Here is a 12666-nt window from a genome sequence, read left to right on the forward strand (position 1 = left end):
TAGGGTTTTACAGGTCTGTTCATAGCTGGGCTGGGAACAGTGCAGCGACATGGCTGGTGGGAGCTGCTAGTATGGGGCGCTGGCTCCCAGGAGTGATGGCACGGTGTTCCTTTCCTTTGATGTCAGCGTTTTCTGGGTGTAGAGCTTTGTGGGTTAGCGGATACTGATGTCTACCTGCAGGCAGACATTTGTATCCACACGGCTCTAGCGTGGACCTGGAGCCAGGTGGGAACCTATACCACAGCCCCCTCTCAGAACCCCTTCCTGTATCCCTGCTCCAGCCCTTACCCCATCTGAGAGCCAGCACCTTCTCCTGTACCCCTCTCATTCACCCCAAACCCTCATCCCTCTCCAAAAGCCAGCACCTTTACCCCCTTCTAAACCACAAGCCCTGGCCTTGAGCGCTTTCCAAAGCCAGCACCCATTCCTCTATCCTGCACCACAATTTTACCAATGTCTTTATATTTTTATTTCCTTAAATTGTTGTTCTTTCAGTAGAGCTTTCATTGCTGCTAAAGAACCAATTATTCTTTCTTTGTCAAAAGTGCTCTTTTCATTCATCCTACAATAATTTTTCCCCTTTTAGCCACTGTAATTTACAGCACAAAAGGGTCTAATTTCCTAATATATGTCAATTGCAGGGATAGTTTGCATAGTTTACATAAAAAAAAGAAATAATCCCAAGTATCCACATAGAGGGTGTGTCTAGACTACAGGGTTTTTTTCAAAAAAAGTGTCCTTTTTTCAAAAAAACCTTCCCTTGCGTCTACACTGCTGCTGTATTCTTTTGAAAGTAAATCGAAGAACGCGGCAGTTTTTTTGACCATAGAAAACCTTGTTTTACGAGGAAGAATACCTTTTTTTGAAAGTGCTCTTTTGAAAAAAGGCGCTATGTAATACAGACTGTGCTTTTTTGAAAGAGAACATCCAGACTGCCTGGGTGTTCTCTTTCGAAAAAGAGGCTTGCTTTTTCAAAAGTACTGGTTGTAGTGTAGATGCTCTTTTTTGAAGGAGGCTTTTTTAAAAAACAGTAAGTGATTCAGAACCTTTAGATTTGTCCATTTTCTAGCAAGTTTAAAAGAGAACATGACGTGGTATAACTGTTACTGTCTTCCTCCATTTCCCTTTCTTCATATTTGTTTTTTATTCATTTATGGTATCTTTTCTTAAATTAGATTTTAACTCTTTGTGTCTGGGACCACAGCTATCCATGTATTTGTCTGACCTCTAGCATAAAGTACCCCTGTTGCCAGCAAGAGTAAGTCTCAGGTCCGACACTGGGTTCTCAAAGTACAAAAACATGCTGCACAGGTATCTGTCAAATACAAGCAGTTTATTTTCTGACAGCTATCAGCTGCTCCCCTTAACTAAAGAACAACATGATAGGAAAAGTGGCATCTTACATCCCTTCTGCAAGCTGGGAACCCTGTTTTGGCTGCGGATAAAATGTGAGGTCATCTAGGTTTCTGAGGCGCTGGTACCAAAGCCCATTGGTGAGGTCCAAATTGCTGTGCTCTAGTGCAGCTTTAAATACAGTGTCTCTATCTTGTTTGCAGTTTGGAAATTTCCAGGAGTTACTCATCGCTTGTTACAGTATGGCTCAGCTGTACTGCTTGTCCTTTGACTTTTTTTACCTGATCAGTACATTTCGGTAAACAAGATTGCTATGTTCCCGCCCTTATCTACAATTCATTCTTGCTATAATGGCATATGCTCCTAAAGGCTTGCTTCTGGCTCATCAGTAGCAGGGAAGGGGTGGCGGGTGGGGAATGAAGGCCTTTCAACCTCTATACTTCACACATACAGAGTTCTTCCGCAATTAACCCCTACAACCCCCAATCCAGATTGTGGTCTTTGGACAGTACCATTATATAACTGTAACAATATACAGCCTCTCCCCAAGTTACGAATGAGTTACAGACCAAACACTTGGCTGTAACTCGATTTGTTTGTAACTTGGACCCCATTGAGTTACATAGCGACTGTGCTGTTCATAAGCGTGGGTCGTGTTCATAACTCGGGGACTGCCTTTACGACCGCTCCATGGGAGCTTTGGTTGTAAATGTGAACGGTTGTAACTCGTCCGTTTGCAACTCGGGGACAGGCTGTATAAGAGTTTACAGATTCACTTTTGTGTTTTCCCTCAGTAATCATACAATACATTGCATATTCTAGTTTTTGTGGTCTGTTGTGCTTGAAATTTCCCATTTATATTCCTTAAAACATGGTGCTTCAACTTTTGAGCCCTTCTCTATCCTGTCACTCAGATATTAAATGTAATTTAATGTAAAAGTTAACTATGTATAATTCTTCCTCAAGATACCAAGAAAAAGAGAGACAAAATATTGAAACAGTTTAAATTAGGTTGATGGTGAGGGCTGAAGTTGATGAAGCAATGTTTTGTTGTAAGTATTTTGATGAGGAATTCAAAGTGAAATTACTGATTAGAGTAAACTAGTCATGGATCTCAGTTTAGTCTGTTAATTCTAGGATATAGTTATTCCTTTGGTAACAAGAAGCACCACAAATGAACTAAATGAATTCAGATGGATTAATAATTTGATATGAGCATGAAAAACATTTCTTTATTTCAGATTACAGAGATGATTACTATAGTACAAACATTTTCTGCTCTTAGTATGTCTACAATTGAAGGAATAGATATTATGGCAATAAAGTTCAAAAATATCTACCAGAGTGTTCAAAAGAAACAATATGATATTCTTGACCCACGAAAAACTGAATTTGATGTAGATTTTGTAGACTTCATGACAAAAATTGAAAGTTTAGAGGTAAGTAACATCATTATCTATGAATTGTTCAGGGCCAAATCTCATTATTTTTACTTATCCAGAACCCCTTAGATGACTGAAAAAGGACTGTATGATTTAACTTTATTTAGTGAATGGTAGAGTGTGTTAAGAAGGTAATAAAGTTTATAACTTGTTCAAAGACTTTTTATATTTACCTGATCCTTAAATTCCTTGCCTTTCTTATGGATATTTACAGATTAACTGCAGGAATATACTTGACTATGGTTTTGTCAATGATACAGTTATCTGTTTTCCTGATCTTATGTACATAGGGGTCCTATTAATATTAATAGGAATTATCTTCTAATTTTGGGAAAATGTTTTACAAATGTAAATTTTCCTATATACTGTATACGGTGGACAACATTGAAAATTGTGCATTTGCCCCCTTTGGTAGTTAAATTCAACATGGTATCTGGTAAATATTTCAAACATTGTGATAAAATATAAATATTGTGGAGAAACTAAATTCATTACGGAGATACTAAGTCAATTCTTTGCTTTGGTCTTCATGGCTGAGGATATTAGGGAGATTCCCAAACCTGAGCTATTCTTTTTACATAACAAATCTGAGGAATTGTCTCAGATTGAGGTGACTTTAGAGGAGATTTTGGAACAAATTGAATAATTTAACAGTAACAAGTCACCAGGACCAGATGGCATTCACCCAAGAGTTCTGAGCTCTAGTGGTGATCCTGGCAAATACCCAATCCCACAGACAGAGACAAACACCAGCAGGACCTATATATAGAGCATTCTTAAAACTAAAATATCCACCAGAAGAAGTGAAAAAACAGATTGACAGAGCCAAAAAAGTACCCAGACATGAACTACTTCAAGACAGACCCAAAAGAGACAACAACAGAATTCCACTTGTTGTCACCTATAGTCAACAACTTAAACCCCTCCAACGCATTATCAACAATCTACAACCTATCCTGGAAAATGACCTCTTACTCTCAGAGGACTTGGGTGAAAGGCCAATTCTCACTTACAGACAATCCCCTAGCCTGAAACAAATTCTTTCTAGTAACCACGCAACACACCTCCATCATAATCATCCAGGAACTCACCCCTGAAATCAGCCCCAGTGCCAACTCTGCCCACACATCAATACTAATGATTTCATCACTGGACCCAATGACATCAGCCACCAAATCAAAGGCTCATTTAACTGCACATCCACTAATGTGATCTATTCCATCAAATGCCAGCAATGTCCCACTGCAATGTATATTGGCCAGACTGGACAATCGCTATGGGAAAGAATTAATGAACACAAATCAGATATCCAAAAAGGCAATACACAATAACGTGTTGGAGAACACTTTAATTTTCCTAGATACTCATTAATGGTTCTCCAAGTTCCCATTTTGTTTCAGACCAATTCCACAAGCCAAATACACAGAGAAGGATTAGAACTTAACTTCATTCACGAGTTTAATTCTTATGCTAATGGTCTGAACCAGGATAGAGGATGGCTCACACACTATCTTCCACCTTTTAATGACTTAAACAACCAGCCAAACAATGGAGGTGCTAACTGTTCTTAACAGCCTCTTGTAACTATTTGAACTGGCTATTCACTCTCTCTCTTTTTCTTCCTTCCCTCCCCTTTTCCCTTCTCTTCAGCCCCCACCCCAACTTCCCTTATTTATTCTTGGATCTGAATACTCTGGTCATCTGAAAAAGTGGGTTTTGTCCATGAATGCTCATGATATCATCTACATGTTTTGTTAGTCTTTAAGGTGCTACTACACTATTTGTTGTTTTTTAAGTTTTTCCAATTACAGACTGGTAAGTCTAATGTCAGTACTGGACAAATTAGTTGAAACTGTAGTAAAGAATATAATTAATCAGATCCACCCAGTCAGAGGCTCAGGGCTCCATGGGAGCTGACTGACTGGGCGGGGCTTATTAATCACTGTTGAAGCTGTGCGACCATGCAGCTTAGAAGGAACATTGTCCATAACCACTCAAGAGAGAGATCTTGGAGTCAATAAGTATAGTTCTTTGAAAGCATCCACTCAATGTGCAGCAGCAGTCAAAAAAGCAAACAGAGTGTTAGGAATAATTAACAAAGGGATAGAGAATAAGAGAGATTCTTCTTTGAGTGATTGCTCATGTGTATTCCAATATAGGTGCGCGCGCGCAGTGTGCACGCGCCGTCGGAAGTTTTTCCCTCAGCAGTACTCTTAGGGCCAGCAGGGACCTGCTGGAATGGCGCCGGTATCCCGGCCCATATATACCCCTGGTGGCCCCCTCACCCACTCAGTTCCTTTTTACCGCCGTGACAGTCATTGGAACACTCCTCAGTGCCTCAACATGATGGTTGTCTTCATTGTTCTTCTTCAATCTTTAGTTAATCTTCAGCTAAGTGTCTGCAATTTAAGTTCAAGACTTTTTTGTTGTTTCTGTTGATTGCTCTCCGCCATGGCGCACTGTGCAACCGTGGCAGGGCATGCCCGGCCCGCAAGGCTTTAAGCCCTGCAAAAAGTGCAACAGGCCTATGCTGTGCAGTGACCCTTACTCATCATGCTTAAAGTATCTGGGAGAAGGATGAAATGCAAGAGGGATCATCCTCATGGAAGCGGCTCTCTGACTAATACCAGCACCGGACTCAGCACCAGCCTCCCGGAGCGCACCGGCCTCCCAGAGCGCACCGGCCTTTGTGCACGACAGTTCCACACACCATGCCTCTCTGGCACCTCAGGAACCCCAGCAACACTCTTAATCACTGGCGCCTCAGAAGAAGAGGTGGCCTAAAAGGGGTCAGTCCCTGCCTAGGCACATGCCCTCCGTGCGCCCTCCAGTGGGGCACGCGGTGCCGATGAGCCCAGATCCCGGGACTTCTAGGTCGGGTGGGCCTGCCTCCCAGAGAGGGGATATCAGCCCTCTGGAGGACTTCCCAGAGCCATCCACACTGGAGGCCTTGGAGGTAGTCAGGGTTCTAATCGGGTCCTCCTTGACTACCTGTTGGACCTTAGGCTCCAGCATCTTTCTTCCTCCTCCCAGGTTCATCTGGCGGCCATCTTGGCCTTCCACCTGGATGAAGGGGGAAAAACCCTATTTGCCAATCCAATGATCAACAGTTTCCTGAAAGGCCTGGACAGGCTCTATCCCCAAGTCCCCAGTGGGACTTAAACTTGGTTCTCTCCAAACTTATGGGGCCCCCATTCGAACTATTAGGAACATGCTCCCTCCTCCACCTATCTTATAAGGTGGCTCTCCTGGTGGTGATCACTTCTGCCAGGCAGGTATCTGAGCTTAGATTCCCCCCTACACGGTATTTTTTAAGGATAAGGTTCGGCTCCACCCTCACCCGGCTTTCCTGCCAAAGGTGGTGTCATCCTTCCACACCTCCCAGGACATCTTCCTGCCGGTTGTTTACCCTAAACTGCACTCATCTGGGAAAGAGCAGGGTTTACACACACTAGACGTCTGTAGGGTGCTAGCCTTTTATTTCGACAGGACCAAACCGTTCTGGAAGTTTCCACAACTTTTCATGGCTATTGCAGAGCGCATGAGGGGCCAACCTGTGTCTACCCAGAAGATAGCCTCTTGGATAACCGCCTGCATCAGGGAGTGCTACACCCTGGCGGGCATTTCAGCTCTGCCCCTTAAAGTGCACTCCACAAGGGCGGTGGCTGCCTCCACCACTTTCGTAGTGCAGGTTCCCATTCTGGACATCTGCAGAGCCACCACATGATCCTCTGTCCATATGTTTGCCAATCACTATGCACTGTCGCATCAGGGCAGAGGGGACACTGCCCCGGGTAGGGCGGTCCTCCCTTCCTCTGTAGTTTCATCATCCAGCCCGCCTCCTTAGGTTCTGCTTTGGAGTCACCTATAATGGAATGCACATGAGCAATCACTCGAAGAAGAAAGAATGGCTACTTACCTCGTAACTGTGATTCTTCAAGATGTGTTGCTCATGTCCATTCCAAATCCCTGCCTACCACCCTTTATCCGAATAATGCCAGTAAGAAGGAACTGAGTGGATGAGGAGGCCAGCAGGAGTATATATGGGCCGGTATACTGGCGCCACTCCAGGGGGCTCCCTGCTGGCCCTAAGGATACTGCTGAGGGAAAAACTTCTAACAGCGCATGCACACTGCACGCACACACCTATGAGCAACACATCTCGAAGAATCATAGTTACGAGGTAAGTAACCGTTCTATATCTTATTGGTTCTATATAAATCCATGGCACTCCCACATCTTGAATACTGCGTACAGATATGGTTGCCTCATCTGGAAAACGATATATTGGCACTGGAAAAGGTTCAGAAAAAGGCAACAAAAATCATTAGGGGTTTGGAATGAGTGCCTTATGAAGAGAGATTAAAAAGACTGGGGCTTTTCAGCTTAGAAAAGAGTATAAGGGGGGGTTATAATAGAGGTCTATCCAATCATGACAGGTATGGAGAAAATGAATGAGGAAAAGTTGTTTGCTTGTTCCCTTAACATAGGAACTAGGGGTCACCACATGAAATTAAGAGACAGCAGGTTTAAAACAAAAATTAAGGAAGTATGAATTGGATAAATGAACTGTACAGTGGATAGAAAGCTGGCTAGATTGTCAGGCCCAACAGTTGTGATCAACGGCTCGATCTCTGGGAGGTAGTCATTTTCAAGTGGAGTGCCCCAAAGATCTGTTCTAGGGTTGGTTTTGTTCAAATTCTTTATTAATGACCTGGATGGGGAGATGGATTGCACCCTCACCAAGTTTGTGGATGACACTAAGCTAGGGGGAGATGTAGATACATTGGAGGGCAGGGATAGGGTCCAGACTGACCTAAACAAATTAGAGGATTGGGCCAAAAGAAATCTGATGAGGTTCAACAAGGACAAGTGCAGAGTCCTGCACTTGGGACAGAAGAATCCCAGCATTGTCACAGGATGGGTACTGACTGGCTAAGTAGCAGTTCTGCAGAAAAGGACCTGGTGATTACAGTGGATGAGAAGCTGGACATGAGTCAACAGTGTGCCCTGGTAGCCAAGAAAGCTAATGGCATATTAGGGTACATTAGGAGGAGCATTGCTGGCAGATATAGAGAAGTGATTATTCCCCTTTATTTGGCACTGGTGAGGCCACATCTGGAGTATTGCGTATACTTCAGGGCCCCCCACTATAAAAGGATGTGGACGCATTGGAGAGAATCCAGTGGAGGGCAACGAAAATGTTTAGGGGGCTGGAACACATGACCTACAAGGAGAGGCTGAAGGATTTGGGCTTATTTAGTCTTCAGAAGAGAAGAGTAAGGGGGGATTTGATATCAGCCTTCAACTTCCTGAAAGGAGGTTTCAAAGAGGATGGAGAGAGGCTGTTCTCAATGTTGATGGATGGCAGAACAAGGAGCAATGGTCTCAAGTTACAATGCAGGAGGTCTAGGTTGGATATTAGGAAAAACTATTTCAGTAGGAGGGTGGTGAAGTACTGCAATGGGTTACCTAGAGAGGTGGTGGAATCACCATCCCTAGAGGTTTTTTAGTCCCAGCTTTAGAAAACCCTAGCTGAGATGATTTAGTTGGGATTGGTCCTGCTTTGGGCAGGGGACTAGACTCGATTATGTTGTGAGGTCTCTTCCAGTCCTAGGAGTCTATGAGTCTACGAATCTATGAAAATGAAGTTTTTCTTCATGCAGCACACAGTCAACCTGTGGAACTCCTTGCCAGAGGATATTATGAAGACCAGGACTTTATCAAGTTTCAAAAAGAACTTGATAAATTTATGGTGGTTAGGTCCATCAATTCTTACTAGCCAAGATGTGTAGGAATGGTGTCAGTAGTTGGAAATGGATGATAGGAGAGGGGTCACTTGATGATGACCTATTCTGTTCAGTCCCTCTTGGACATATGGCGTTTTGAAAGACAGGATACTCGGCTACATGGTCTGACCCAGTGTACTATTACAGGTTGGTCTGGGCACCGCTAAGAGGGTCAGACCAGGGTGAATTGCTGAGAATCTGGGCTGCTTACAGCCAAAGACTGGGGTCCTTCCCTATAAGACACTACACCTGTCACACAGAGTACTTCCGCTGATGAGGCAGTCATGCCATTGCCTCTAACCACAGCTGATGACTTTACTCCCTTTCAGGATCTCTTTAAGAGGTTGTAGCTATTTCTATTGAGGAGGTGCAGGAGACACAGATTGAGCTCACCAATATCACCAGGCCATGCCATTGGCCAAGATTTCTTTGTTTATTAAGCCAGCTATCATGGAGCCTGCCAAAACTTCTTGCAGACCCCAGCCAGTATCCCCCGAACCTGTAAGAGGGCGGATAGGAAATACTGCATTCCCCCAAAAGGTTTGGAATTCCTCTTCAACCACCTACCCCCAAATTCTCTAGTGGGAGACAATACCTATCAGAGGAACAAGCTGCATTAGCCTTGGTACACCCTAGCTGATAAAGATAGCAAAAGACTGGATTTGCTTGGTAGGAAAGTCTATTCTTCATCCATGTTGCAGTTCAGAGTTGCCAATTATGCCACAGTCCTTAGTAAATATGATTTTAACAACTACTTAAAGTTCAACACCTTTATTGAGGACATACCTGAAGCCAAGAAGCAACAATTCAAGGCGGTTATTGAGGAAGGCCACACAATATCATGAACATCTCTACAAGCTGCTCTCAGAGCAGAGTAGCTGGGGTGCTGCCAGGCATCGAGCAGGGGGGTGAGGGGCGGCGCTGCGCAACCAGCCGGTCAGAGACTCTCGGCAGCGGCGCAGGGCTTCCTCCGCCTTCCTGCAAAATGGCACAGGGTTCGCCCCTTGCCACGCCGTTCCTTGCCCACCCCCCAGATGCAGTGCGGCTCCCGGCAGACCCGTCACAGCCCCCCGCCAGAGTACCTCCCGATACTCCAGCATATCTGATAATCCAGCACCACCTAGGTCCCAAAGATGCCGGATTATTGGAAGTCTACTGTACACCCCAAGGTTATGAAGTCTGTCTTCTGCACAAGGGGCTACCCAGTAATAGATCTTTTTGCAACCAGGGACAATTTGAAGTGTTGCCGTTTTTGTTCTCGGATGGGACTGGGTGAGGAATCCATGGGCAATGTGTTCCTAATCAGATGGAACAAACCTCTGCACTACGCATTCCCCCCAGTCCCACTGATCCCCAGGATCCTGTGCAAAGTTTGATCAGACATGGCTCAAATCATCTTGATAGCCCCATCATGGTCCAGACAGACTTGGTTCCCATACCTTCAGCGCATGGAAGCTGAGCCACCTATCCCACTGCCATCCCAAAGCGACCTTCTGTCTCAGAATGGGGGCAAAATACTTCATCCCCAACAACAGCACACTGCACCTCCATGCCTGGCTTTTCTATGGTTTCAGAAGGCTGAATCCCAATGTTTAGAACATGGTTCACAGCCTGATGCCAATGGACACAAGCTTATCCCGGTGTAGCCCCTCTCCATCTAATCCAGGACTATCTGCACTGTCTCAAGAGTGAACGCCTATTAATTTCATCTATCAAGGTGCATTTGGCAGCAATCATGGCATTCCATGAACACATCAACTGGGCATCTGTGTTTGCCCACCCAATCACGAGGAGATTCTTCAAAGGCCTCCACAACCTCTATCTCCCTTCAGGAACTCCAGCACCTTCTTGGGAGCTCAACTTAGTTCTAGATTGCCTTATGAGCCCCCCCCCTTCCGCTCCTGACCATGAAGGTGCTGTTCCTAGTGGCCATCACCTCTGTGAGAAGGGTTATTGAGATAGGGGCGTTCATGGCTGTCCCACCATATACTATATTCAATAAGGACAAAGTCACTCTAAGGCCGTACCCATCGTTTGTGCCCTTCCATATCAATGAACCTATACTCCTACCTACATTCTACCCGAAACGTCACGCATCCCACAGAGACACTATCCTTCACAATTTGGACATTCAACGGGCTCTAGCCTTTTACATTGACAGGACACAACAATTCTGTAAATCTCCACTTCTTTTCTTGTCCCTTGCAAACCACTCTAAGGACACTCCGATTTCAGCACAGCGCATCTCTAAGGGAATGTCTACACTACAGCGCTAATTCGAACTAAGCTAATTCGAACTAACGCATCCAGACTAAAAAACTAGTTCGAATTAGCGTTTTGCTAATTCGAACTAGCATGTCCACACAGAGTGGACCCTGAACCAGGGTTAAGGATGGCCGGAAGCAGTGCCGGCAGGGCATCAGATGAGGACTTAGAGCGTGGAGCTGCTGTCTCAGGCTAGCCAAGGGCTGTGCTTAAAGGGACCCGACCCCCACCCCGGACCGACAGTTCTCAGGGGTGCCCCGCTTGCAAAGAAGTCCTGGCTTGGATTGCCCGGAGTACCCACACTGGGCACATCACAGCACTCGGCCATCAGACCGGCTGCACTTGCCACAGGCTGCCATCTGGGGAGAGGGGGCAATTGGGGGGCTGCAGGAGAGGTTCCACCCCCCGAAGTCCACAGAGCCACCCCAGTCCTCCCCATCGGGAGCTCGTACCCCATTCCTCCCTCACCTCCTTCCACTTACCCCTCCCTAGCCCCCCTTCCTGATGTACAAAATAAAGGACAATTGTGTTCAAAAATAGAATCTCTCTTTATTGAACAAAACTAGGGGAGACTGGGAAAAGGAGGTGGGAGAGGGGAGGGAAACTACAATGATGAGGGGTTTGGAACAGGTCCCATATGAAGAGAGGCTAAACAGACTGGGGGTATGTCTACACTACCCCGCTAGTTCGAACTAGCGGGGTAATGTAGGCATACCGCACTTGCAAATGAAGCCCGGGATTTGAATTTCCTGGGCTTCATTTGCATAAGGGGGGAGCCGCCATTTTTAAAACTCCGCTGGTTTGAACCCCGTGCAGCGCGGCTACACGGGGCTCGAACTAGGTAGTTCGGACTAAGCTTCCTATTCCACGAGGTGTACCGGTAGTTCGGAATAGGAAGCCTAGTCCGAACTACTTAGTTCGAGCCCCGTGTAGCCGCGCTGCACGGGGTTCGAACCAGCGGGGTTTTAAAAATGGCGGCTCACCGCTTATGCAAATGAAGCCTGGGAAATTCAAATCCCGGGCTTCATTTGCAAGTGCGGTATGCCTACATTACCCTCCTAGTTCGAACTAGGAGGGTAGTGTAGACATACCCTGGGACTTTTCAGCTTAGAAAAGAGGAGATGGAGGGGGGATATGATAGAGGTTTATAAAAGCATGAGTGGAGTGGAGAGGGTGCATCTAGAAAAGTTCTTCATTAGTTCCCATAATAGAAGGACTAGAGGACACCAAAGGAAAGGAATGGGTAGCAGGCTTCAAACTAATAACAGAAAGTTGTTCTTCACAAAGCAAAGAGTCAACCTGTGGAACTCTTTGCTGCAGGAGGCTGTGAAGGTTAGAACTAGAACAGAGTTTAAAGAGAAGTGAGATAAAGTGATGGAGGTTGGGTCCATGGAGTGGTATTAGCCAGGGGGTAGGAGTGGTGTCCCTGCCTGAAGGTGGTGGAAGGCTGGAGAGGGATGGCACGAGACAAATGGCTTGGTCACTGTCTTTGGTCCATCCCCTCCAGGGTCCCTAGGGTTGGCCGCTGTCGGCAGACAGGCTACTGGGCTAGATGGACCTTTGGTCTGACCCAGTATGGCCATTCTAAGCTCAGGGCTCAAGATCGGGGGTCTCAATGGACCCCCTTGATTCTCTTGCACACCTGCTCCTGGGTGGCCAGGCTGGCAGCTCTCCTGCCCTAGCCGGCCACTTTCCTGTGCCTAGTGCGGAGATCGAGGACGAGGTCCATGATGTCTGCACTAGCCCAGGCGGGTGCCCGCCTCTTGCGGTCCCGGGCAAGCTCCCTGGAGCCGCCAGCCTGGTCCCGGGAAGAGGAG

At 45.9% G+C, this 12666-nt stretch overlaps 1 protein-coding gene across 1 annotated transcript in view; it reads left to right on the forward strand.

Moving 5' to 3' along the window:
• The window catches only part of DNAH8 (dynein axonemal heavy chain 8), a 611430-nt gene that overhangs the window by 102412 nt on the left and 496352 nt on the right, over nucleotides 1-12666 (forward strand). Inside the window, exon 13 of the mRNA XM_025186355.3 lies at nucleotides 2595-2792. Within this exon, the coding sequence (XP_025042140.3) occupies nucleotides 2595-2792 (198 nt within the window). The remainder of the gene's footprint in view (nucleotides 1-2594; nucleotides 2793-12666) is intronic.

The sequence above is a fragment of the Pelodiscus sinensis genome, chromosome 3 (assembly GCF_052426305.1).
Source record: "Pelodiscus sinensis isolate ZL-2025 chromosome 3, ASM5242630v1, whole genome shotgun sequence".
In the NCBI taxonomy this organism is placed as follows: Eukaryota; Metazoa; Chordata; order Testudines; family Trionychidae; genus Pelodiscus; species Pelodiscus sinensis.